This window comes from Chiloscyllium plagiosum, unplaced genomic scaffold (assembly GCF_037043375.1).
Source record: "Chiloscyllium plagiosum isolate Xiang-an unplaced genomic scaffold, Cpla_swu_hap1 HiC_scaffold_2, whole genome shotgun sequence".
NCBI lineage: Eukaryota > Metazoa > Chordata > Chondrichthyes > Orectolobiformes > Hemiscylliidae > Chiloscyllium > Chiloscyllium plagiosum.
The window spans coordinates 165,462,948-165,486,375 of record NW_028270140.1 but is presented as its reverse complement, the minus strand read 5'-3'; the positions used below and the strand labels follow the sequence as shown (position 1 = coordinate 165,486,375).

Genomic DNA, 23,428 nt, shown 5'->3' with positions numbered 1-23,428 from the left:
CACCTTTGGACTGGGGGAGGAAACCGGAGCACCCGGAGGAAACCCACGCAGACACGGGGAGAACGTGCAAACTCCACACAGTCAGTCGCCTGAGGCGGGAATTGAACCCGGGTCTCTGGCGCTGTGAGGCAGCAGTGCTAACCGCTGTGCCACCGTGCCACCCATAAAGATGTGCAGGTTCGGGCGAATCGGCCATGTTAAATTGCCCGCAGTGTTAGGTGCATTAGTCAGAGGGAAATGGATCTGGGTGGGTTACTCTTCGGAGGCTCAGTGTAGATCTGTTGGGCCGAAGGGCCTGTTTCCCACACTGTAGGGAATCTAATCTAAATCCTTTAGCTCCTCCCATTGTCGAGTGTGATATTGGGAGTAAACCAGAGATTATTACTTCCACGGTTCTATTTTTTAATCTTCTACCGAACCTCATCAATTCACTCTGTACCACTTTATAAATGTCATTCCCACCAATGTGAACAAATACGTCCTGTTTCTCACTGGCCCCATTATAACTGAATTATTTAGAGATGTCCTTAATCCTCACATCAGGAAAGCAACGGACACTTTTGGAATATTGTGTGCAATTCTGGTCTCCTTCCTATCGGAAAGATGTTGTGAAACCTGAAAGGGTTCAGAAAAGATTTACAAGGATGTTCCCAGGGTTGGAGGGTCTGAGCTACAGGGAGGGGCTGAACAGGCTGGGGCTGTTTTCCCCGGAGCATCGGAGGCTGAGGGATGACCTGATAGAGGTTTATAAAATCATGGCGGGCATGGATAGGGTAAATAGACAACGTCTTTTCCCCCTGGGGTGGGGGAGTCCAGAACTAGAGGGGCATAGGTTTAGGGTGAGAGGGGAAAGATATAAAAGGGACCTAAGGGGCTGCTTTTTCACCCAGAGGGTGGTGCGTGTGTGGAATGAGCTGCCAGAGGAAGTGGTGGGGGCTGGTACAATGACAGCATTTAAAAGGCATCTGGATGGGGACGTGAATAGGAAGGGTTTGGAGGGATATGGGCCGGGTGCTGGCAGGTGGGACTAGATTGGGTTGGGGTATCTGGGTCAGCATGGATGGGATGGGCCGAAGGTTCTGTCTCCGTGCTGCACAGCTCTGTGACTCCACGTTCCTGAGGGAGGGAATCCCAGGATTCTGACCCAGGAAGGAACGGCCGATAGATTTCCAAGTCGGGACGGTGAGGGGCTCGGAGGGGAACTTGCAGTGGGGGGGGGTGTATCCCCATGTACCTGCTGCCCCTTGTCCTTCTAGATGGAAGTGGCCGTGGGTTTGGAAGGTGCTGCCTGAGGAGCTGTGAGAGTGGGAGTCGAGCATCCCCTTGTTGGAATGCGAATGCGGAAATACACGTTTGTAAAGTGCGTGACCTCCATTGAAAAACACGTTGGAGATTACTTGGTGTGTGAGGAGCTGGATTCCAAATCAATGCAGTAAATCCCCAGCTCTTTCAGCCAACAACCCCACCCCATGGCCTAATCCCCACACTCTGACACTTAGGCTCTGTCTTCCGGAATCACATTCCCTCAAACACGGATAAACATCAGCGGACAGGACTGAGAGTCGGCAGTCTGAAATCCGTCTCACACCAGAGGTCAGGTAAGTAATTACTCAACGACACCGTCTCTGTCTGATTCTCACGGTCTCTCTTACACCAACTGTGTAACTGCACAGCATCTCCATAATTCACCATCGCGGGAAGCCTCATTCCCATCAATAACGTGAACGCTCTTTCACTGTCCATACATGTCGAGAGAGCTGCTGAGTTTCACCAGGAAAATCTGCATTGGGCTTTCGTTATAAACCAGACTCAGCATGCACTGACAGTGCCCACTCCCTCAGCACTGACCCTCCGACAGTGCCCACTCCCTCAGCACTGACCCTCCGACAGTGCCCACTCCCTCAGCACTGTGTCTCTGACAGTGCAGCACTCCCTCAGCACTGACTCTCCGACAGTGCCCACTCCCTCAGCACTGACCCTCCGACAGTGCCCACACCCTCAGCACTGACCCTCCGACAGTGCCCACTCCCTCAGCACTGACCCTCCGACAGTGCAGCACTCCCTCAGCACTGACCCTCCGACAGTGCAGCACTCCCTCAGCACTGACCCTCCGACAGTACCCACTCCCTCAGCACTGACCCTCCGACAGTACCCACTCCCTCAGCACTGACCCAATGCCTGTGGGAGGGGATAAATGTGTGAGGAGGGTCAGTGAGGGGGGAACTGAGTGCACACAGGGCTGTGGGAGCGGGGTTAATGGGTTGATCTGGTGAATTGGTGGCTGGGTATCTGATGGAGCTTCCTCCTCTCTCTCAGTGTCCGAGTGAAGATGAAGACGTTATTCCCGGGAATGCTGGTCTTCCTGTGTGCCAAGGCCATTCTCAGCTTCCAACCCAACAGCTTCTTCCAGATATTCAGCCGCGGGGTGAGCATGACCCACACGGACATCACCAGGAAGGGGGCACTGCGGGTCACCTACAGAATGTTCCAGCAAGTTCCCAACTTCGAGGGCAACGTCCTGGCGTCCAACTCCATCCCGGTGAGATTCCCAGCAATCCCACACCGACAGTGCAGAGGGAGCTTTACCCTGTCTCTAACCCCGTGCTGTCCCTGTCCTGGGAGTGTTTGATGGGGGACAGTGTAGAGGGAGCTTTACTCTGTATCTTACCCCATGCTGTCCCTGTCCCTGGGAGTGTTTGATGGGGGGACAGTGTAGAGGAAGCTTTACTCTGTATCTAACCCCGTGCTGTCCCTGTCCCTGGGAGTGTTTGATGGGGGACAGTGTAGAGGGAGCTTTACTCTGTATCTAACCCCGTGCTGTCCCTGTCCCTGGGAGTGTTTGATGGGGGGGACAGTGTAGAGGGAGCTTTACTCTGTATCTAACCCCGTGCTGTCCCTGGGAGTGTTTGATGGGGGGACAGTGTAGAGGGAGCTTTACTCTGTATCTAACCCCGTGCTGTCCCTGTCACTAGGAGTGTTTGATGGGGGACAGTGTAGAGGGAGCTTTACCCTGCCTCTAACCCCATGCTGTCCCTGTCCTGGGAGTGTTTGATGGGGAACAGTGTAGAGGGAGCTTTACTCTGTATCGAACCCCGTGCTGTCCCTGTACCTGGGGAAGGTTTGATGGGGTTGGGGGACAGTGCAGAGGGAGCTTTACCCTGTCTCTAACCCCATGCTGTCCCTGTCCCTGGGAGTGTTTGGTGCGGGGGGACAGTGTAGAGGGAGCTTTACTCTGTATCTAACCCCGTGATGTCCCTGTCACTGGGAGTGTTTGATGGGGGACAGTGTAGAGAGAGCTTTACTCTGTATCTAACCCCGTGCTGTTCCTGTCCCTGGGATGGGGGGACAGTGTAGAGGGAGCTTTACTCTGTATCTAACCCCGTGCTGTTCCTGTCCCTGGGATGGGGGGACAGTGTAGAGGGAGCTTTACTCTGTATCTAACCCCGTGCTGTCCCTGTCCCTGGGAGTGGTTGATGGGGGACAGTGTAGAGGGAGCTTTACTCTGTATCTAACCCCGTGCTGTCCCTGTCCCTGGGAGTGTTTGATGGAGGACAGTGTAGAGAGAGCTTTCCTCTGTATCTAACCCCGTGCTGTCCCTGTCCCTGGGAGTGTTTGATGGGGGACAGTGTAGAGGGAGCTTTACTCTGTATCCAACCCCGTGCTGTCCCTGGGAGTGTTTGATGGGGGGACAGTGTAGAGAGAGCTTTACTCTGTACCTTACCCCGTGCTTTCCCTGTCCTGGGAGTGTTTGATGGGGGACAGTGTAGAGGGAGCTTTACTCTGTATCTTACCCCATGCTGTCCCTGTCCCTGGGAGTGTTTGATGGGGGGACAGTGTAGAGGGAGCTTTACTCTGTATCTAACCCCGTGCTGTCCCTGTCCCTGGGAGTGTTTGATGGGGGACAGTGTAGAGAGAGCTTTACTCTGTATCTAACCCCGTGCTGTCCCTGTCCCTGGGAGTGTTTGATGGGGGGACAGTGTAGAGGAAGCTTTCCTCTGTATCTAACCCCGTGCTGTCCCTGCGAGTGTTTGATGGGGGGACAGTGTAGAGGGAGCTTTACTCTGTATCTAACCCCGTGCTGTCCCTGTCCCTGGGAGTGTTTGATGGGGGGACAGTGTAGAGGGAGCTTTACTCTGTATCTAACCCCGTGCTGTCCCTGTCCCTGCGAGTGTTTGATGGGGGGACAGTGTAGAGGGAGCTTTACTCTGTATCTAACCCCGTGCTGTCCCTGCGAGTGTTTGATGGGGGGACAGTGTAGAGGGAGCTTTACTCTGTATCTAACCCCGCGCTGTCCCTGTCCCTGGGAGTGTTTGATGGGGACAGTGTAGAGGAAGCTTTCCTCTGTATCTAACCCCGTGCTGTCCCTGCGAGTGTTTGATGGGGGGACAGTGTAGAGGGAGCTTTACTCTGTATCTAACCCCGTGCTGTCCCTGTCCCTGGGAGTGTTTGATGGGGGACAGTGTAGAGGGAGCTTTACTCTGTATCCAACCCCGTGCTGTCCCTGGGAGTGTTTGATGGGGGGACAGTGTAGAGAGAGCTTTACTCTGTACCTAACCCCGTGCTTTCCCTGTCCCTGGGAGTGTTTGATGGGGGGACAGTGTAGAGAGAGCTTTACTCTGTACCTAACCCCGTGCTTTCCCTGTCCCTGGGAGTGTTTGGTGCGGGGGGACAGTGTAGAGGGAGCTTTACTCTGTATCTAACCCCGTGATGTCCCTGTCACTGGGAGTGTTTGATGGGGGACAGTGTAGAGAGAGCTTTACTCTGTATCTAACCCCGTGCTGTTCCTGTCCCTGGGATGGGGGGACAGTGTAGAGGGAGCTTTACTCTGTATCTAACCCCGTGCTGTTCCTGTCCCTGGGATGGGGGGACAGTGTAGAGGGAGCTTTACTCTGTATCTAACCCCGTGCTGTCCCTGTCCCTGGGAGTGGTTGATGGGGGACAGTGTAGAGGGAGCTTTCCTCTGTATCTAACCCCGTGCTGTCCCTGTCCCTGGGAGTGTTTGATGGGGGACAGTGTAGAGGGAGCTTTACTCTGTATCCAACCCCGTGCTGTCCCTGGGAGTGTTTGATGGGGGGACAGTGTAGAGAGAGCTTTACTCTGTACCTTACCCCGTGCTTTCCCTGTCCTGGGAGTGTTTGATGGGGGACAGTGTAGAGGGAGCTTTACTCTGTATCTTACCCCATGCTGTCCCTGTCCCTGGGAGTGTTTGATGGGGGGACAGTGTAGAGGGAGCTTTACTCTGTATCTAACCCCGTGCTGTCCCTGTCCCTGGGAGTGTTTGATGGGGGACAGTGTAGAGAGAGCTTTACTCTGTATCTAACCCCGTGCTGTCCCTGTCCCTGGGAGTGTTTGATGGGGGGACAGTGTAGAGGAAGCTTTCCTCTGTATCTAACCCCGTGCTGTCCCTGCGAGTGTTTGATGGGGGGACAGTGTAGAGGGAGCTTTACTCTGTATCTAACCCCGTGCTGTCCCTGTCCCTGGGAGTGTTTGATGGGGGGACAGTGTAGAGGGAGCTTTACTCTGTATCTAACCCCGTGCTGTCCCTGTCCCTGCGAGTGTTTGATGGGGGGACAGTGTAGAGGGAGCTTTACTCTGTATCTAACCCCGTGCTGTCCCTGCGAGTGTTTGATGGGGGGACAGTGTAGAGGGAGCTTTACTCTGTATCTAACCCCGCGCTGTCCCTGTCCCTGGGAGTGTTTGATGGGGACAGTGTAGAGGAAGCTTTCCTCTGTATCTAACCCCGTGCTGTCCCTGCGAGTGTTTGATGGGGGGACAGTGTAGAGGGAGCTTTACTCTGTATCTAACCCCGTGCTGTCCCTGTCCCTGGGAGTGTTTGATGGGGGACAGTGTAGAGGGAGCTTTACTCTGTATCCAACCCCGTGCTGTCCCTGGGAGTGTTTGATGGGGGGACAGTGTAGAGAGAGCTTTACTCTGTACCTTACCCCGTGCTTTCCCTGTCCTGGGAGTGTTTGATGGGGGACAGTGTAGAGGGAGCTTTACTCTGTATCTTACCCCATGCTGTCCCTGTCCCTGGGAGTGTTTGATGGGGGGACAGTGTAGAGGGAGCTTTACTCTGTATCTAACCCCGTGCTGTCCCTGTCCCTGGGAGTGTTTGATGGGGGGACAGTGTAGAGGGAGCTTTACTCTGTATCTAACCCCGTGCTGTCCCTGTCCCTGCGAGTGTTTGATGGGGGGACAGTGTAGAGGGAGCTTTACTCTGTATCTAACCCCGTGCTGTCCCTGCGAGTGTTTGATGGGGGGACAGTGTAGAGGGAGCTTTACTCTGTATCTAACCCCGTGCTGTCCCTGTCCCTGGGAGTGTTTGATGGGGGGACAGTGTAGAGGGAGCTTTACTCTGTATCTAACCCCGTGCTGTCCCTGTCCCTGGGAGTGTTTGATGGGGGACAGTGTAGAGAGAGCTTTACTCTGTATCTAATCCCGTGCTGTCCCTGTCCCTGGGAGTGTTTGATGGGGGACAGTGTAGATGGAGCTTTACTCTGTATCTAATCCCGTGCTGTCCCTGTCCCTGGGAGTGTTTGATGGGGGACAGTGTAGATGGAGCTTTACTCTGTATCTAATCCCGTGCTGTCCCTGTCCCTGGGAGTGTTTGATGGGGGGACAGTGTAGAGAGAGCTTTACTCTGTACCTAACCCCGTGCTTTCCCTGTCCCTGGGAGTGTTTGATGGGGGACAGTGTAGAGGGAGCTTTACTCTGTATCTAACCCCGTGCTGTCCCTGTCCCTGGGAGTGTTTGATGGGGGACAGTGTAGAGGGAGCTTTACTCTGTATCTAACCCCGTGCTGTCCCTGTCCCTGGGAGTGTTTGATGGGGGACAGTGTAGAGGGAGCTTTACTCTGTATCTAACCCCGTGCTGTCCCTGTCCCTGGGAGTGTTTGATGGGGGACAGTGTAGAGGGAGCTTTACTCTGTATCTAACCCCGTTCTGTCCCTGTCCCTGGGAGTGTTTGATGGGGGGACAGTGTAGAGGGAGCTTTACTCTGTACCTCGCCCCGTGCTGTCCCTGTCCCTGGGAGTGTTTGATGTCAGTCTGTCCTTCCAGGATGAGGAGTTAACCCCTGAGAGTCTCTTTGGGCTGTATTACGGGGGGAGAGTCTCTGCCTCCCGATTCAGCCGGGTCCTGGAGGACATCGCGGCCCACAATGTGCTGGTGGACTTTTACTATTTCTTCAGCCCCGCTCGCCATTTCGACTCGGAGACCCTGCAGGAGGGGAAGGCCAGGGTCCTCCAGCAGTTAGCCAGCGTGGTCCGGAATATCGAGACCCGAGACTTCCAATCCGCTCGGAAAAACATGGGGCGCCTCCTCCATCCCATACAGGTCAGCTGTTACACACTCACACTCACACACACACACTCACTAACACACTCACACACACACACACACACACTCACACACACTCACTAACACACACACTCAGACACACACACACACTCACATTCACACACACACACTCACACACTCACATTCACACACACACTCACTCACACACACGCACTCACTCACACACACACACACTCACACTCACTAACACACTCACACTCACACACTCACACACTCACACACACTCACACACACACTCACACACGCACATACACACTCATACACACTCACACTCACACATACACACACTCACTCACACACACTCACTCACACACACACACTCACTCACACACACGCACTCACTCACACTCACACACACTCACAAACACACTCACACTCACACACACTCACACATTCACACTCACTCACACACACACTCACACACGCTCACACATGCACATACACACTCATACACACTCACACTCACACATACACACACTCACTCACACACACTCACTCACACACACTCACTCACTCACGCACACACACACTCACACTCACACACACTCACTAACACACTCACACTCACACACACTCACACACGCACATACACACTCATACACACACACTCACACATACACACACTCACTCACACACACTCACTCACACACACTCACACATCCACACACACATAGACACTCATACACACTCACACTCACACATACACTCCCTCATACACACTCACACACACACACACACTCACACACACACAGACACACACACTCATTCACACACACACACTCACCCACACACTCAAACACACACTCACACACACATACACAGTCACACTCACACACACACTCACAGGCACACACACACACTCACAAACACACATACACACACACTCACTCACCCACACACTTACACTCACTCACACACACACACTCACACTCTCACACACACACACACACGCATACTCTCATGCACACACACATGCACACATACACACTCACACACACACTCACACATACTCACAAACACACATTCACATGCTCACACACACACTCACACACACACTTACTCACACTTACTCACATACACACACACACTTACACTCACACACACTCACTCACACAATCTAGCACACACACACTCACACTCACACACACTCACACACACACTCACACACACACATCACACACACACTCACCCACAGACTTACACTCACACACACACTCACACTCACACACATTCACACACACTCTCACGTGCACACAAAAGCACACATACACACTCACACTCATACACTCACACACACACTCACATACACACACACACTCACACATACACACTCACTCACATGTTCACACTCACACACACTCACCCATGCACTCACACAGGCACACACTCACCCATACACACACACTTACACTCACACACATCACACACACACACTCACACACACATTCTCACGCACACACACTCACACATACACACACACTCACACACACTCACATACTCACACACACACACACACTCACATACTCACACACTCAAATACTCACACACACTCAGACACACACACACTCAAACACTCACACTCACACACACATTCACACTCACATTTACTCACACACACACTCACACAAACACTCACACTCAAACACATACAGACTCACACTCAAACACACACGCACTCACTCTCTCTCTCCCTCCCTCTCTTCCTCGCTCCCTCCTTCTCTCTCTCTCTCTCCCTCAGGATTTTTATAGCCACAGTAACTGGATTGAGTTGGGTTTCAGACGCCCCAACAGCAACATCCTGATCGCAGACCGGGACATCGGGCCCAGGGCAGGTAGGAGCAGGAACACTACCACACCCCCTCACACTGGGACAGCAGCAGGCCATTCAGCCCTTCTCCTCCAGCCTGATACACAGGAACAGGAGGTCATTCAGCCCCTCCTCTTCCAGCCTGTTACACAGGAACAGGAGGCCATTCGGCCCCTACTCCTCCAGCCTGTTACACAGGAACAGGAGGCCATTCGGCCCCTACTCCTCCAGCCTGATACACAGGAACAGGAGGCCATTCGGCCCCATATTCCATCCCCCAGAGTGGAGGGAGAGTGAGCCCTGGTCTCTCCGTCTCCCATTTCCGAGGGGATATTGGGTGGTGGGGGGGGGGGTTAGGTGTTGGGTTGTCTTGTGGGGAACATGAGGCTGCGGGTCTCAGTCCCCTCTCCCCGTACCTTTCAGCGGAAGACCAGCCGACCTGCAGCGACTGTGAGAGCACCGTCTGTCGGGATAACATCCTGGAGGGAATCCAGTCCAGGAAACTCCTCACCTCCGGGTATTACGCCATCCCCTTCCTCAACAGCAAACCCAAAGGTGAGTCTGGGATAGGAAAGTGGGGGGTGGGGAGGCTGAACGGCCTCCCTTCTCTCTCTCTCTCTCTCTCTCTCTCCCTCCCGCGGGGTCGGAACACGATGCCGAAACCATTGCAGAATTCCAAGAAGTGTTTGGGAAAAGCTCTGCGGGGTGGGACCGACAGGAGCAAACCCGTGTCTCCCCCCCCCCCCCTAACCCGAGGGAGGGTATTTGATCTCACTGATGACGAGAGAGAGGAGGGGGCCTGGCTACTGGGTGAGGGGCCTTTCCCAACATCGCGGACAAGAGCCTGGGTCAGACCACACCCCCCCCCCACCCCAAAACGCCCCCACCGTCCCCCCGCTCTTGAGGAAGGAGGTGAAACGCTGACAGGCGGACGCAAGACAATTCACTCACATGGCCCTTCGGCCCATCCAGTCCGTGCTGACCCTAATCCCCAAACTAACCCAGTCCCCCCCCCCCCCCCCGGCCCATCTCCCTCCAACCCTTTCCTGTCCATGTTCTTATCCAACGTTGTAACTGTCCCCCCTCCCCCCACTTCCTCAGGAAGGCCATTCCACACACGGACCACCCCGTGGGGAAAACAGTTGCCCCTCGTGTCTTTTTTAAATCTTTGCCCTCTCACCCTAAACCTATGCCCGTCTAGTCTACAACCAACCCAGAGAAACCCAAACCCATAAATAGAAAGCAGGGTATATCCGCAGTGTTTCATCCGGAGGCTCATGAAGATGTTACCCAGTGCGGTGACGAAACGTCTGGAAGTGAACCTTCCAGCTCAGCGAGCAAACCTACATCCAGTCTACAAATCCCCCACCCCAGGGAAAAGACCTTGTCTATTTACCCTATCCATGCCCCTCATGATTTTGTAAACCTCTATAAGGTCACCCCTCAGCCTCCGACGCTCCAGGGAAAACAGCCCCAGCCTGTTCAGCCTCTCCCTGTAGCTCAGACCCTCCAACCCTGGCAACATCCTTGTAAATCTTTTCTGAACCCTTTCAAGTTTCACAACATCTTTCCGACAGGAAGGAGACCAGGATTGCATGCAATATTCCAACAGTGGCCGAACCAATGTCCTGTACAGCCGCAACATGACCTCCCAACTCCTGTACTCAATACTCTGACCAATAAAGGAAAGCATACCAAACACCTTCTTCACTATCCTATCGACCTGCGACTCCACTTTCAAGGAGCTATGAACCTGCACTCCAAGGTCTCTTTGTTCAGCAACACTCCCTAGGACCTTACCATTAAGTGGATAAGTCCAGCTAAGATTTACTTTCCTAAAATGTAGCCCCTCGCATTTATCAAGATTAACCTCTGGGTTGCTAACACTGACTGGTATTGCCGTGGTGCTAGGTAAATGCAGTCACGGGGGAACGTTTGACTCAGGCAGTCAGTCCGAACCGAGAGGAGGCATTAACAAAGACGACTTGAGCTCCTCTCACGGTTACCTGCACCTTGACGCAGCTGAAGTGGCAATTCAGGCAACAGAGGAGGCTTTTCACAGGATCCGAGACGCAGTCGGAGATCAGCTCTTCTTCCAGTGAGTAACAGAGGGAGCTGGACACAGGGCTGGGAGAGACAGGGGAGGGGGGGGGGGGGGGGTGGTGGGGAGAGAGAGAGAGGGGGGAGAGACACAGAGAGAGCGAGGGAGAGGGAGGGGGAGAGAGAGGGAGGGGGAGAGGGGGGGAGAGAGAGAGGGGGGAGAGAGACGGAGAGAGGGAGGGGGAGGGGGGAGAGAGAGAGAGGGGGGAGAGAGACGGAGAGAGAGAGGGAGAGGGAGGGGGAGGGAGAGGGAGGGGGAGAGAGAGGGAGGAGGAGAGAGAGGGATGGGGAGAGAGGGGGAGAGAGAGGGAGGGGGAGAGGGGGGGAGAGAGAGAGGGGAGAGAGAGACGGAGAGAGAGAGAGAGGGAGAGAGGGAGGGGAGAGGGGAGGGGAGGGGGGGGAGAGGGAGAGGGAGAGGGGGGAGGGGGAGAGGGGGAGAGACGGGGAGAGAGAGAGGGGGAGGGGGGAGAGGGAGAGAGGGGGAGAGAGAGGGGGGGAGAGGGGGGATGGGGGAGAGGGAGCGGGGGGAGAGAGAGAGAGAGAGGGAGGAAAGGGAGAGGGAGAGAGGGAGAAACGGGGAGAGAGAGAGACAAAGGAGAGGGAGAGGGAGGGGGGAGGGAGAGAGGGAGGGAGGGGGGAGGGAGAGAGGGAGAGAGGGGGGAGAGAGGGGAAGGGGGGAGAGGGTATAGGGAGGGGGAGAGAGAGAGAGAAGGGGGAAAGAGAGAGAGGGAGAGAGGGAGAGGGAGAGGAGGAGAGGGAGAGGGAGACAGGGAGAGAGAGAGGAGGAGAGGGAGAGGGGGGGAGAGAGAGGGAGGGGGAGAGGGGGACAAGGAGGGGGAGAGGGAGAGAGGGGGAGAGAGAGAGAGGGGGAGAGAGGGAGAGATGGGGAGGGGGGGAGGGAGAGGGAAGGAAAGAGAGAGATAGGGAGAGGGGGGAGAGGGTGGGGGAGAGAGACTGAGGCGGAGAGAGAAAAGGCGACAGGGGCAGAGAGAGAGGGGGGGAGAGAGGGAGAGTAGAAGAGAGGGGGGAGGAGGGGGGAAGGGGGAGAGAGAGAGGGAGAGGTAGCAATGTCCCAGAGCACGGTCTCCAACTTAACTAACCCCAACACTCAACTCAGGAACGGGGCGAGACACATCTTTACTCTGTATCTAACCCCGTGCTGTCCCTGTCCCTGGGAGTGTTTGATGTGGGACAGTGTAGAGGGAGCTTTACCCTGTATCTAACCCCGTGCTGTCCCTGTCCTGGGAGTGTTTGATGGGGGGACAGTGTAGAGGGAGCTTTACTCTGTATCTAACCCCGTGCTGTCCCTGTCCCTGGGAGTGTTTGATGGGGGGACAGTGTAGAGTGAGCTTTACTCTGTATCTAACCCCGTGCTGTCCCTGTCCCTGGGAGTGTTTGATGTGGGACAGTGTAGAGGGAGCTTTACCCTGTATCTAACCCCGTGCTGTCCCTGTCCTGGGAGTGTTTGATGGGGGGACAGTGTAGAGGGAGCTTTACTCTGTATCTAACCCCGTGCTGTCCCTGTCCCTGGGAGTGTTTGATGGGGGACAGTGTAGAGTGAGCTTTACTCTGTATCTAACCCCATGCTGCCCCTGTCCCTGGGAGTGTTTGATGGGGGGACAGTGTAGAGGGAGCTTTACTCTGTATCTAACCCCGTGCTGTCCCTGTCCCTGGGAGTGTTTGATGGGGGGGACAGTGTAGAGGGAGCTTTACTCTGTATCTAACCCCGTGCTGTCCCTGTCCCTGGGAGTGTTTGATGGGGGGACAGTGTAGAGGGAGCTTTACTCTGTATCTAACCCCGTGCTGTCCCTGTCCCTGGGAGTGTTTGATGGGGGACAGTGTAGAGAGAGCTTTACTCTGTATCTAACCCCGTGCTGTCCCTGTCCCTGGGAGTGTTTGATGGGGGGACAGTGTAGAGGGAGCTTTACTCTGTATCTAACCCTGTGCTGTCCCTGTCCCTGGGAGTGTTTGATGGGGGGACAGTGTAGAGGGAGCTTTACTCTGTATCTAACCCCGTGCTGTCCCTGTCCCTGGGAGTGTTTGATGGGGGACAGTGTAGAGGGAGCTTTACTCTGTATCTAACCCCGTGCTGTCCCTGTCCCTGGGAGTGTTTGATGGGGGACAGTGTAGAGGGAGCTTTACTCTGTATCTAACCCCGTGCTGTCCCTGTCCCTGGGAGTGTTTGATGTGGGACAGTGTAGAGGGAGCTTTACCCTGTATCTAACCCCGTGCTGTCCCTGTCCTGGGAGTGTTTGATGGGGGGACAGTGTAGAGGGAGCTTTACTCTGTATCTAACCCCGTGCTGTCCCTGTCCCTGGGAGTGTTTGATGGGGGGACAGTGTAGAGTGAGCTTTACTCTGTATCTAACCCCGTGCTGTCCCTGTCCCTGGGAGTGTTTGATGTGGGACAGTGTAGAGGGAGCTTTACCCTGTATCTAACCCCGTGCTGTCCCTGTCCTGGGAGTGTTTGATGGGGGGACAGTGTAGAGGGAGCTTTACTCTGTATCTAACCCCGTGCTGTCCCTGTCCCTGGGAGTGTTTGATGGGGGACAGTGTAGAGTGAGCTTTACTCTGTATCTAACCCCATGCTGCCCCTGTCCCTGGGAGTGTTTGATGGGGGGACAGTGTAGAGGGAGCTTTACTCTGTATCTAACCCCGTGCTGTCCCTGTCCCTGGGAGTGTTTGATGGGGGGGACAGTGTAGAGGGAGCTTTACTCTGTATCTAACCCCGTGCTGTCCCTGTCCCTGGGAGTGTTTGATGGGGGGACAGTGTAGAGGGAGCTTTACTCTGTATCTAACCCCGTGCTGTCCCTGTCCCTGGGAGTGTTTGATGGGGGACAGTGTAGAGAGAGCTTTACTCTGTATCTAACCCCGTGCTGTCCCTGTCCCTGGGAGTGTTTGATGGGGGGACAGTGTAGAGGGAGCTTTACTCTGTATCTAACCCTGTGCTGTCCCTGTCCCTGGGAGTGTTTGATGGGGGGACAGTGTAGAGGGAGCTTTACTCTGTATCTAACCCCGTGCTGTCCCTGTCCCTGGGAGTGTTTGATGGGGGACAGTGTAGAGGGAGCTTTACTCTCTATCTAACCCCGTGCTGTCCCTGTCCCTGGGAGTGTTTGATGGGGGGACAGTGTAGAGGGAGCTTTACTCTGTATCTAACCCCGTGCTGTCCCTGTCCCTGGGAGTGTTTGATGGGGGGACAGTGTAGAGGGAGCTTTAATCTGTATCTAACCCCGTGCTGTCCCTGTCCCTGGGAGTGTTTGATGGGAGGACAGTGTAGAGGGAGCTTTACTCTGTATCTAACCCCGTGCTGTCCCTGTCCCTGGGAGTGTTTGATGGGAGGACAGTGTAGAGGAAGCTTTACTCTGTATCTATCCCCGTGCTGTCCCTGTCCCTGGGAGTGTTTGATGGGAGGACAGTGTAGAGGGAGCTTTACTCTGTATCTAACCCCGTGCTGTCCCTGTCCCTGGGAGTGTTTGATGGGAGGACAGTGTAGAGAGAGCTTTACTCTGTATCTAACCCCGTGCTGTCCCTGTCCCTGGGAGTGTTTGATGGGAGGACAGTGTAGAGAGAGCTTTACTCTGTCTCTAACCCCGTGCTGTCCCTGTCCCTGGGAGTGTTTGATGGGGGGACAGTGTAGAGGGAGCTTTACTCTGTATCTAACACCGTGCTGTCCCTGTCCCTGGGAGTGTTTGATGGGAGGACAGTGTAGAGGGAGCTTTACTCTGTATCTAACCCCGTGCTGTCCCTGTCCCTGGGAGTGTTTGATGGGAGGACAGTGTAGAGGAAGCTTTACTCTGTATGTATCCCCGTGCTGTCCCTGTCCCTGGGAGTGTTTGATGGGGGGACAGTGTAGAGGGAGCTTTACTCTGTATCTAACCCCGTGCTGTCCCTGTCCCAGGGAGTGTTTGATGGGGGGACAGTGTAGAGGGAGCTTTACTCTGTATCTAACCCCGTGCTGTCCCTGTCTCTGGGAGTGTTTGATGGGGGGACAGTGTAGAGGAAGCTTTACTCTGTATCTAACCCCATGCTGTCCCTGTCCCTGGGAGTGTTTGATGGGGGGACAGTGTAGAGGGAGCTTTACTCTGTATCTAACCCCGTGCTGTCCCTGTCTCTGGGAGTGTTTGATGGGGGGACAGTGTAGAGGGAGCTTTACTCTGTATCTAACCCCATGCTGTCCCTGTCCCTGGGAGTGTTTGATGGGGGGACAGTGTAGAGGGAGCTTTACTCTGTATCTAACCCCGTGCTGTCCCTGTCCCTGGGAGTGTTTGATGGGGGGACAGTGTAGAGGGAGCTTTACTCTGTATCTAACCCCGTGCTGTCCCTGTCCCTGGGAGTGTTTGATGGGGGGACAGTGTAGAGGGAGCTTTACTCTGTATCTAACCCCGTGCTGTCCCTGTCTCTGGGAGTGTTTGATGTGGGGACAGTGTAGAGGGAGCTTTACTCTGTATCTAACCCCGTGCTGTCCCTGTCCCAGGGAGTGTTTGATGGGGGGACAGTGTAGAGGGAGCTTCACTCTGTATCAAACCCCGTGCTGTCCCTGTCCCTGGGAGTGTTTGATGGGGGACAGTGTAGAGGGAGCTTTACTCTGTATCTAACCCCGTGCTGTCCCTGTCCCTGGGAGTGTTTGATGGGGGACAGTGTAGAGGGAGCTTTACTCTGTATCTAACCCCGTGCTGTCCCTGTCCCTGGGAGTGTTTGATGGGGGGGACAGTGTAGAGGGAGCTTTACTCTGTATCTAACCCCGTGCTGTCCCTGTCCCTGGGAGTGTTTGATGGGGGGACAGTGTAGAGGGAGCTTTACTCTGTATCTAACCCCGTGCTGTCCCTGTCCCAGGGAGTGTTTGATGGGGGGACAGTGTAGAGGGAGCTTTACTCTGTATCTAACCCCTCGCTGTCCCTGTCCCTGGGAGTGTTTGATGGGGGGACAGTGTAGAGGGAGCTTTACTCTGTATCTAACCCCGTGCTGTCCCTGTCCCTGGGAGTGTTTGATGGGGGGACAGTGTAGAGGGAGCTTTACTCTGTATCTAACCCCGTGCTGTCCCTGTCCCTGGGAGTGTTTGATGGGGGGACAGTGTAGAGGGAGCTTTACTCTGTATCTAACCCCGTGCTGTCCCTGTCTCTGGGAGTGTTTGATGGGGGGACAGTGTAGAGGGAGCTTTACTCTGTATCTAACCCCATGCTGTCCCTGTCCCTGGGAGTGTTTGAATGGGGGACAGTGTAGAGGGAGCTTTACTCTGTATCTAACCCCATGCTGTCCCTGTCCCTGGGAGTGTTTGATGGGAGGACAGTGTAGAGGAAGCTTTACTCTGTATCTATCCCCGTGCTGTCCCTGTCCCTGGGAGTGTTTGATGGGGGGACAGTGTAGAGAGAGCTTTACTCTGTATCTAACCCCGTGCTGTCCCTGTCCCAGGGAGTGTTTGATGGGGGGACAGTGTAGAGGAAGCTTTACTCTGTATCTAACCCCGTGCTGTCCCTGTCTCTGGGAGTGTTTGATGGGGGGACAGTGTAGAGGAAGCTTTACTCTGTATCTAACCCCATGCTGTCCCTGTCCCTGGGAGTGTTTGAATGGGGGACAGTGTAGAGGGAGCTTTACTCTGTATCTAACCCCGTGCTGTCCCTGTCTCTGGGAGTGTTTGATGGGGGGACAGTGTAGAGGGAGCTTTACTCTGTATCTAACCCCGTGCTGTCCCTGTCCCTGGGAGTGTTTGATGGGGGGACAGTGTAGAGGGAGCTTTACTCTGTATCTAACCCCGTGCTGTCCCTGTCCCAGGGAGTGTTTGATGGGGGGACAGTGTAGAGGGAGCTTTACTCTGTATCTAACCCCGTGCTGTCCCTGTCTCTGGGAGTGTTTGATGGGGGGACAGTGTAGAGGATGCTTTACTCTGTATCTAACCCCATGCTGTCCCTGTCCCTGGGAGTGTTTGAATGGGGGACAGTGTAGAGGGAGCTTTACTCTGTATCTAACCCCATGCTGTCCCTGTCCCTGGGAGTGTTTGATGGGAGGACAGTGTAGAGGAAGCTTTACTCTGTATCTATCCCCGTGCTGTCCCTGTCCCTGGGAGTGTTTGATGGGGGGACAGTGTAGAGGGAGCTTTACTCTGTATCTAACCCCGTGCTGTCCCTGTCCCAGGGAGTGTTTGATGGGGGGACAGTGTAGAGGGAGCTTTACTCTGTATCTAACCCCGTGCTGTCCCTGTCTCTGGGAGTGTTTGATGGGGGGACAGTGTAGAGGAAGCTTTACTCTGTATCTAACCCCATGCTGTCCCTGTCCCTGGGAGTGTTTGAATGGGGGACAGTGTAGAGGGAGCTTTACTCTGTATCTAACCCCGTGCTGTCCCTGTCTCTGGGAGTGTTTGATGGGGGGACAGTGTAGAGGGAGCTTTACTCTGTATCTAACCCCATGCTGTCCCTGTCCCTGGGAGTGTTTGATGGGGGGACAGTGTAGAGGGAGCTTTACTCTGTATCTAACCCCGTGCTGTACCTGTCCCAGGGAGTGTTTGATGGGGGGACAGTGTAGAGGGAGCTTTACTCTGTATCTAACCCCGTGCTGTCCCTGTCCCTGGGAGTGTTTGATGGGGGGACAGTGTAGAGGGAGCTTTACCCTGTATCTAACCCCGTGCTGTCCCTGTCTCTGGGAGTGTTTGATGTGGGGACAGTGTAGAGGGAGCTTTACTCTGTATCTAACCCCGTGCTGTCCCTGTCCCTGGGAGTGTTTGATGTGGGGACAGTGTAGAGGGAGCTTTACTCTGTATCTAACCCCGTGCTGTCCCTGTCCCTGGGAGTGTTTGATGGGAGGACAGTGTAGAGGGAGCTTTACTCTGTATCTAACCCCGTGCTGTCCCTGTCCCTGGGAGTGTTTGATGGGAGGACAGTGTAGAGGGAGCTTTACTCTGTATCTAACCCCGTGCTGTCCCTGTCCCTGGGAGTGTTTGATGGGAGGACAGTGTAGAGGAAGCTTTACTCTGTATCTATCCCCGTGCTGTCCCTGTCCCTGGGAGTGTTTGATGGGAGGACAGTGTAGAGGGAGCTTTACTCTGTATCTAACCCCGTGCTGTCCCTGTCCCTGGGAGTGTTTGATGGGAGGACAGTGTAGAGGGAGCTTTACTCTGTATCTAACCCCGTGCTGTCCCTGTCCCTGGGAGTGTTTGATGGGAGGACAGTGTAGAGGAAGCTTTACTCTGTATCTATCCCCGTGCTGTCCCTGTCCCTGGGAGTGTTTGATGGGGGGACAGTGTAGAGGGAGCTTTACTCTGTATCTAACCCCGTGCTGTCCCTGTCCCAGGGAGTGTTTGATGGGGGGACAGTGTAGAGGGAGCTATACTCTGTATCTCACCCCGTGCTGTCCCTGTCTCTGGGAGTGTTTGATGGGGGGACAGTGTAGAGGGAGCTTTACTCTGTATCTAACCCCGTGCTGTCCCTGTCCCTGGGAGTGTTTGTTGGGGGGACAGTGTAGAGGGAGCTTTACTCTGTATCTAACCCCGTGCTGTCCCTGTCCCTGGGAGTGTTTGATGGGGGGGACAGTGCAGAGGGAGCTTTACTCTGTATCTAACCCCATGCTGTCCCTGTCCCTGGGAGTGTTTGATGGGGGGACAGTGTAGAGGGAGCTTTACTCTGTATCTAACCCCGTGCTGTCCCTGTCCCTGGGAGTGTTTGATGGGGGGACAGTGCAGAGGGAGCTTTACTCTGTATCTAACCCCATGCTGTCCCTGTCCCTGGGAGTGTTTGATGGGGGGACAGTGTAGAGGGAGCTTTACTCTGTATCTAACCCCGTGCTGTCCCTGTCTCTGGGAGTGTTTGATGGGGGGGACAGTGTAGAGAGAGCTTTACTCTGTATCTAACCCCGTGCCGTCCCTGTCCCTGGGAGTGGTTGATGGGGGGACAGTGTAGAGGGAGCTTTACTCTGTATCTAACCCCGTGCTGTCCCTGTCCCTGGGAGTGTTTGATGGGGGGACAGTGTAGAGGGAGCTTTACTCTGTATCTAACCCCGTGCTGTCCCTGTCCCTGGGAGTGTTTGATGGGGGGACAGTGTAGAGGGAGCTTTCTCTGTATCTAACCCCGTGCTGTCCCTGTCCCTGGGAGTGTTTGATGGGGGACAGTGTAGAGGGAGCTTTACTCTGTATCTAACCCCGTGCTGTCCCTGCCCTGGGAGTGTTTGATGGGGAGACAGTGTAGAGGGAGCTTTACTCTGTATCTAACCCCGTGCTGTCCCTGTCCCTGGGAGTGTTTGATGGGGGGACAGTGTAGAGGGAGCTTTACTCTGTATCTAACCCTGTGCTGTCCCTGTCCCTGGGAGTGTTTGATGGGGGGACAGTGTAGAGGGAGCTTTACTCTGTATCTAACCCCGTGCTGTCCCTGTCCCTGGGAGTGTTTGATGGGGGACAGTGTAGAGGGAGCTTTACTCTGTATCTAACCCCGTGCTGTCCCTGTCCCTGGGAGTGTTTGATGGGGGACAGTGTAGAGGGAGCTTTACTCTGTATCTAACCCCGTGCTGTCCCTGCCCTGGGAGTGTTTGATGGGGAGACAGTGTAGAGGGAGCTTTACTCTGTATCTAACCCCGTGCTGTCCCTGTCCCTGGGAGTGTTTGATGGGGGGACAGTGTAGAGGGAGCTTTACTCTGTATCTAACCCTGTGCTGTCCCTGTCCCTGGGAGTGTTTGATGGGGAGACAGTGTAGAGGGAGCTTTCCTCTGTATCTAACCCCATGCTGTCCCTGTCCCTGGGAGTGTTTGATGGGGGGACAGTGTAGAGGGAGCTTTACTCTGTATCTAACCCTGTGCTGTCCCTGTCCCTGGGAGTGTTTGATGGGGAGACAGTGTAGAGGGAGCTTTCCTCTGTATCTAACCCCATGCTGTCCCTGTCCCTGGGAGTGTTTGATGGGGGGACAGTGTAGAGGGAGCTTTAATCTGTATCTAACCCTGTGCTGTCCCTGTCCCTGGGAGTGTTTGATGGGGAGACAGTGTAGAGGGAGCTTTACTCTGTATCTAACGCTGGGCTATGACTCCCACAGGTTTTTGAACATTGACTCTCCGTTGTGGTTGGGGTTTGTGATCGACACCAGTTGGGAAATGTCGGACTTTCTCCAGGATATTCAGGAGAGAATCGTTTCCATCGTCGACAACATTGTGGGGATGTCCCGAGTCCCGTCGGTCTACATCGCCATCACCTTCAATGAATCAAGTTAGTAACAAGGTGTAACACACAGGGATCCAGGGTGTAGCCCGGGGTAGACTCCCTAACCCCCCGGGACACTCTGTAACTCCCCGGGACACTCGGTAACCCCCCGGGACACTCTGTAACTCCCCGAGACACTCGGTAACCCCCCGGGACACTCTGTAACTCCCCAGGACACACTGTAACTCCCCGGGACACACTGTAACCCCCCGGGACACTCTGTAACTCCCCGGGACACTCGGTAACCCCCCGGGACACTCGGTAACTCCCCGGGACACTCGGTAACTCCCCGGGACACTCTGTAACTCCCCGGGACACTCTGTAACTCCCCGGGACACTCTGTAACTCCCCGGGACACACTGTAACTCCCCGAGACACTCTGTAACTCCCCGGGATACACTGTAACTCCCCGGGACACACTGTAACTCCCCGGGACACTCTGTAACTCCCCGGGACACTCTGTAACTCCCCGGGACACAGTGTAACTCCCCGGGACACTCTGTAACTCCCCGGGACACACTGTAACTCCCCGAGACACTCTGTAACTCCCCGGGATACACTGTAACTCCCCGGGACACTCTGTAACTCCCCGGGACACTCTGTAACTCCCCGGGACACAGTGTAACTCCCCGGGACACTCTGTAACTCCCCGGGACACTCTGTAACTCCCCGGGACACTCTGTAACCCCCCGGGACACACTGTAACTCCCCGGGACACACTGTAACTCCCCGGGACACTCTGTAACTCCCCGGGACACACTGTAACTCCCCGGGACACTCTGTAACTCCCCGGGACACTCTGTAAACCCCCGGGACACTCTGTAACCCCCCGGGACACACTGTAACTCCCCGGGACACTCTGTAACCCCCCGGGACACTCTGTAACTCCCCGGGACACACTGTAACTCCCCGGGACACACTGTAACTCCCCGGGACACTCTGTAACACCCCGGGACGCACTGTAACCCCCCGGGACGCACTGTAACTCCCCGGGACGCACTGTAACTCCCCGGGACACACTGTAACTCCCCGGGACGCACTGTAACCCCCCGGGACACACTGTAACCCCCCGGGACACAATCTAACTCCCCGGGACACTCTGTAACTCCCCGGGACACTCTGTAACTCCCCGGGACACTCTGTAACTCCCCGGGACACACTGTAACTCCCCGGGACACTCTGTAACTCCCCGGGACACAGTGTAACTCCCCGGGACACTCTGTAACTCCCCGGGACACTCTGTAACTCCCCGGGACACTCTGTAACCCCCCGGGACACACTGTAACTCCCCGGGACACACTGTAACTCCCCGGGACACACTGTAACTCCCCGGGACACTCCGTAACTCCCCGGGACACTCTGTAACCCCCCGGGACACTCTGTAACCCCCCGGGACACACTGTAACTCCCCGGGACACTCTGTAACCCCCCGGGACACACTGTAACTCCCCGGGACACTCTGTAACTCCCCGGGACACACTGTAACTCCCCGGGACACACTGTAACTCCCCGGGACACACTGTAACTCCCCGGGACACTCTGTAACCCCCCGGGACACACTGTAACCCCCCGGGACACAATCTAACTCCCCGGGACACTCTGTAACTCCCCGGGACACACTGTAACTCCCCGGGACACACTGTAACTCCCAGGGACACTCTGTAACTCCCCGGGACACACTGAAACCCCCCGGGACACACTGTAACTCCCCGGGACACTCTGTAACCCCCCGGGACACACTGTAACTCCCAGGGACACTCTGTAACTCCCCGGGATACACTGTAACCCCCCGGGACACCCTGTAACTCCCCGGGACACACTGTAACTCCCCGGGACACACTGTAACCCCCCGGGACACACTGTAACTCCCCGGGACACACTGTAACTCCCCGGGACACTCTGTAACCCCCCGGGACACTCTGTAACCCCCGGGACACTCTGTAACTCCCCGGGACACTCTGTAACTCCCCGGGACACACTGTAACTCCCCGGGACACTCTGTAACCCCCCGGGATACACTGTAACTCCCCGGGACACACTGTAACTCCCCGGGACACTCTGTAACCCCCCGGGACACACTGTAACTCCCCGGGACACTCTGTAACTCCCCGGGACACTCTGTAACCCCCCGGGACACTCAGTAACTCCCCGGGACACTCAGTAACTCCCCGGGACACTCTGTATCTCCCCGGGACACACTGTAACCCCCCGGGACACTCTGTAACTCCCCGGGACACACTGTAACCCCCCGGGACACACTGTAACTCCCCGGGACACACTGTAACTCCCCGGGACACTCTGTAACTCCCCGGGACACTCTTTAACCCCCCGGGACACTCTGTAACTCCCCGGGACACTCTGTAACTCCCCGGGACACTCTGTAACTCCCCGGGACACACTGTAACCCCCCGGGACACACTGTAACTCCCCGGGACACACTGCAACTCCCCGGGACACTCTGCAACTCCCCGGGACACACTGTAACTCCCCGGGACACACTGTAACTCCCCGGGACACACTGTAACTCCCCGGGACACACTGTAACTCCCCAGGACACACTGTAACTCCCCGGGACACTCTGTAACTCGCCGGGACACACTGTAACGCCCCGGGACACACTGTAACTCCCCGGGACACACTGTAACTCCCCGGGACACACAGTAACCCCCCGGGACACTCTGTAACCCCCCGGGACACTCTGTATCTCCCCGGGACACTCTGTAACTCCCCGGGACACACTGTAACTCCCCGGGACACACTGTAACTCCCCGGGACACACTGTAACACCCCGGGACACTCTGTAACTGCCCGGGACACTCTGTAACTCCCCGGGACACACTGTAACTCCCCGGGACACACTGTAACTCCCCGGGACACTCTGTAACTCCCCGGGACACACTGTAATGCCCCGGGACACACTGTAACTCCCCGGGACACACTGTAACACCCCGGGACACTCTGTAACTCCCCGGGACACTCTGTAACTCCCCGGGAC

The 23,428-nt window shown here is 55.5% G+C and overlaps 1 protein-coding gene across 1 annotated transcript in view; it reads left to right on the top strand.

Annotated features, from left to right (window-relative positions):
- The first annotated feature begins 1,540 nt into the window (after window positions 1-1,540).
- Window positions 1,541-23,428, top strand: part of LOC148152049 (von Willebrand factor A domain-containing protein 7-like) — a 165,838-nt gene continuing 143,950 nt past the window's right edge. The window contains exons 1-7 of the mRNA XM_087994199.1: window positions 1,541-1,598; window positions 2,317-2,539; window positions 7,059-7,334; window positions 9,097-9,190; window positions 9,589-9,720; window positions 11,077-11,263; window positions 20,270-20,439. Coding sequence (XP_087850325.1) covers window positions 2,330-2,539; window positions 7,059-7,334; window positions 9,097-9,190; window positions 9,589-9,720; window positions 11,077-11,263; window positions 20,270-20,439 — 1,069 coding nt within the window. The 5' untranslated portion in view covers window positions 1,541-1,598; window positions 2,317-2,329. The remainder of the gene's footprint in view (window positions 1,599-2,316; window positions 2,540-7,058; window positions 7,335-9,096; window positions 9,191-9,588; window positions 9,721-11,076; window positions 11,264-20,269; window positions 20,440-23,428) is intronic.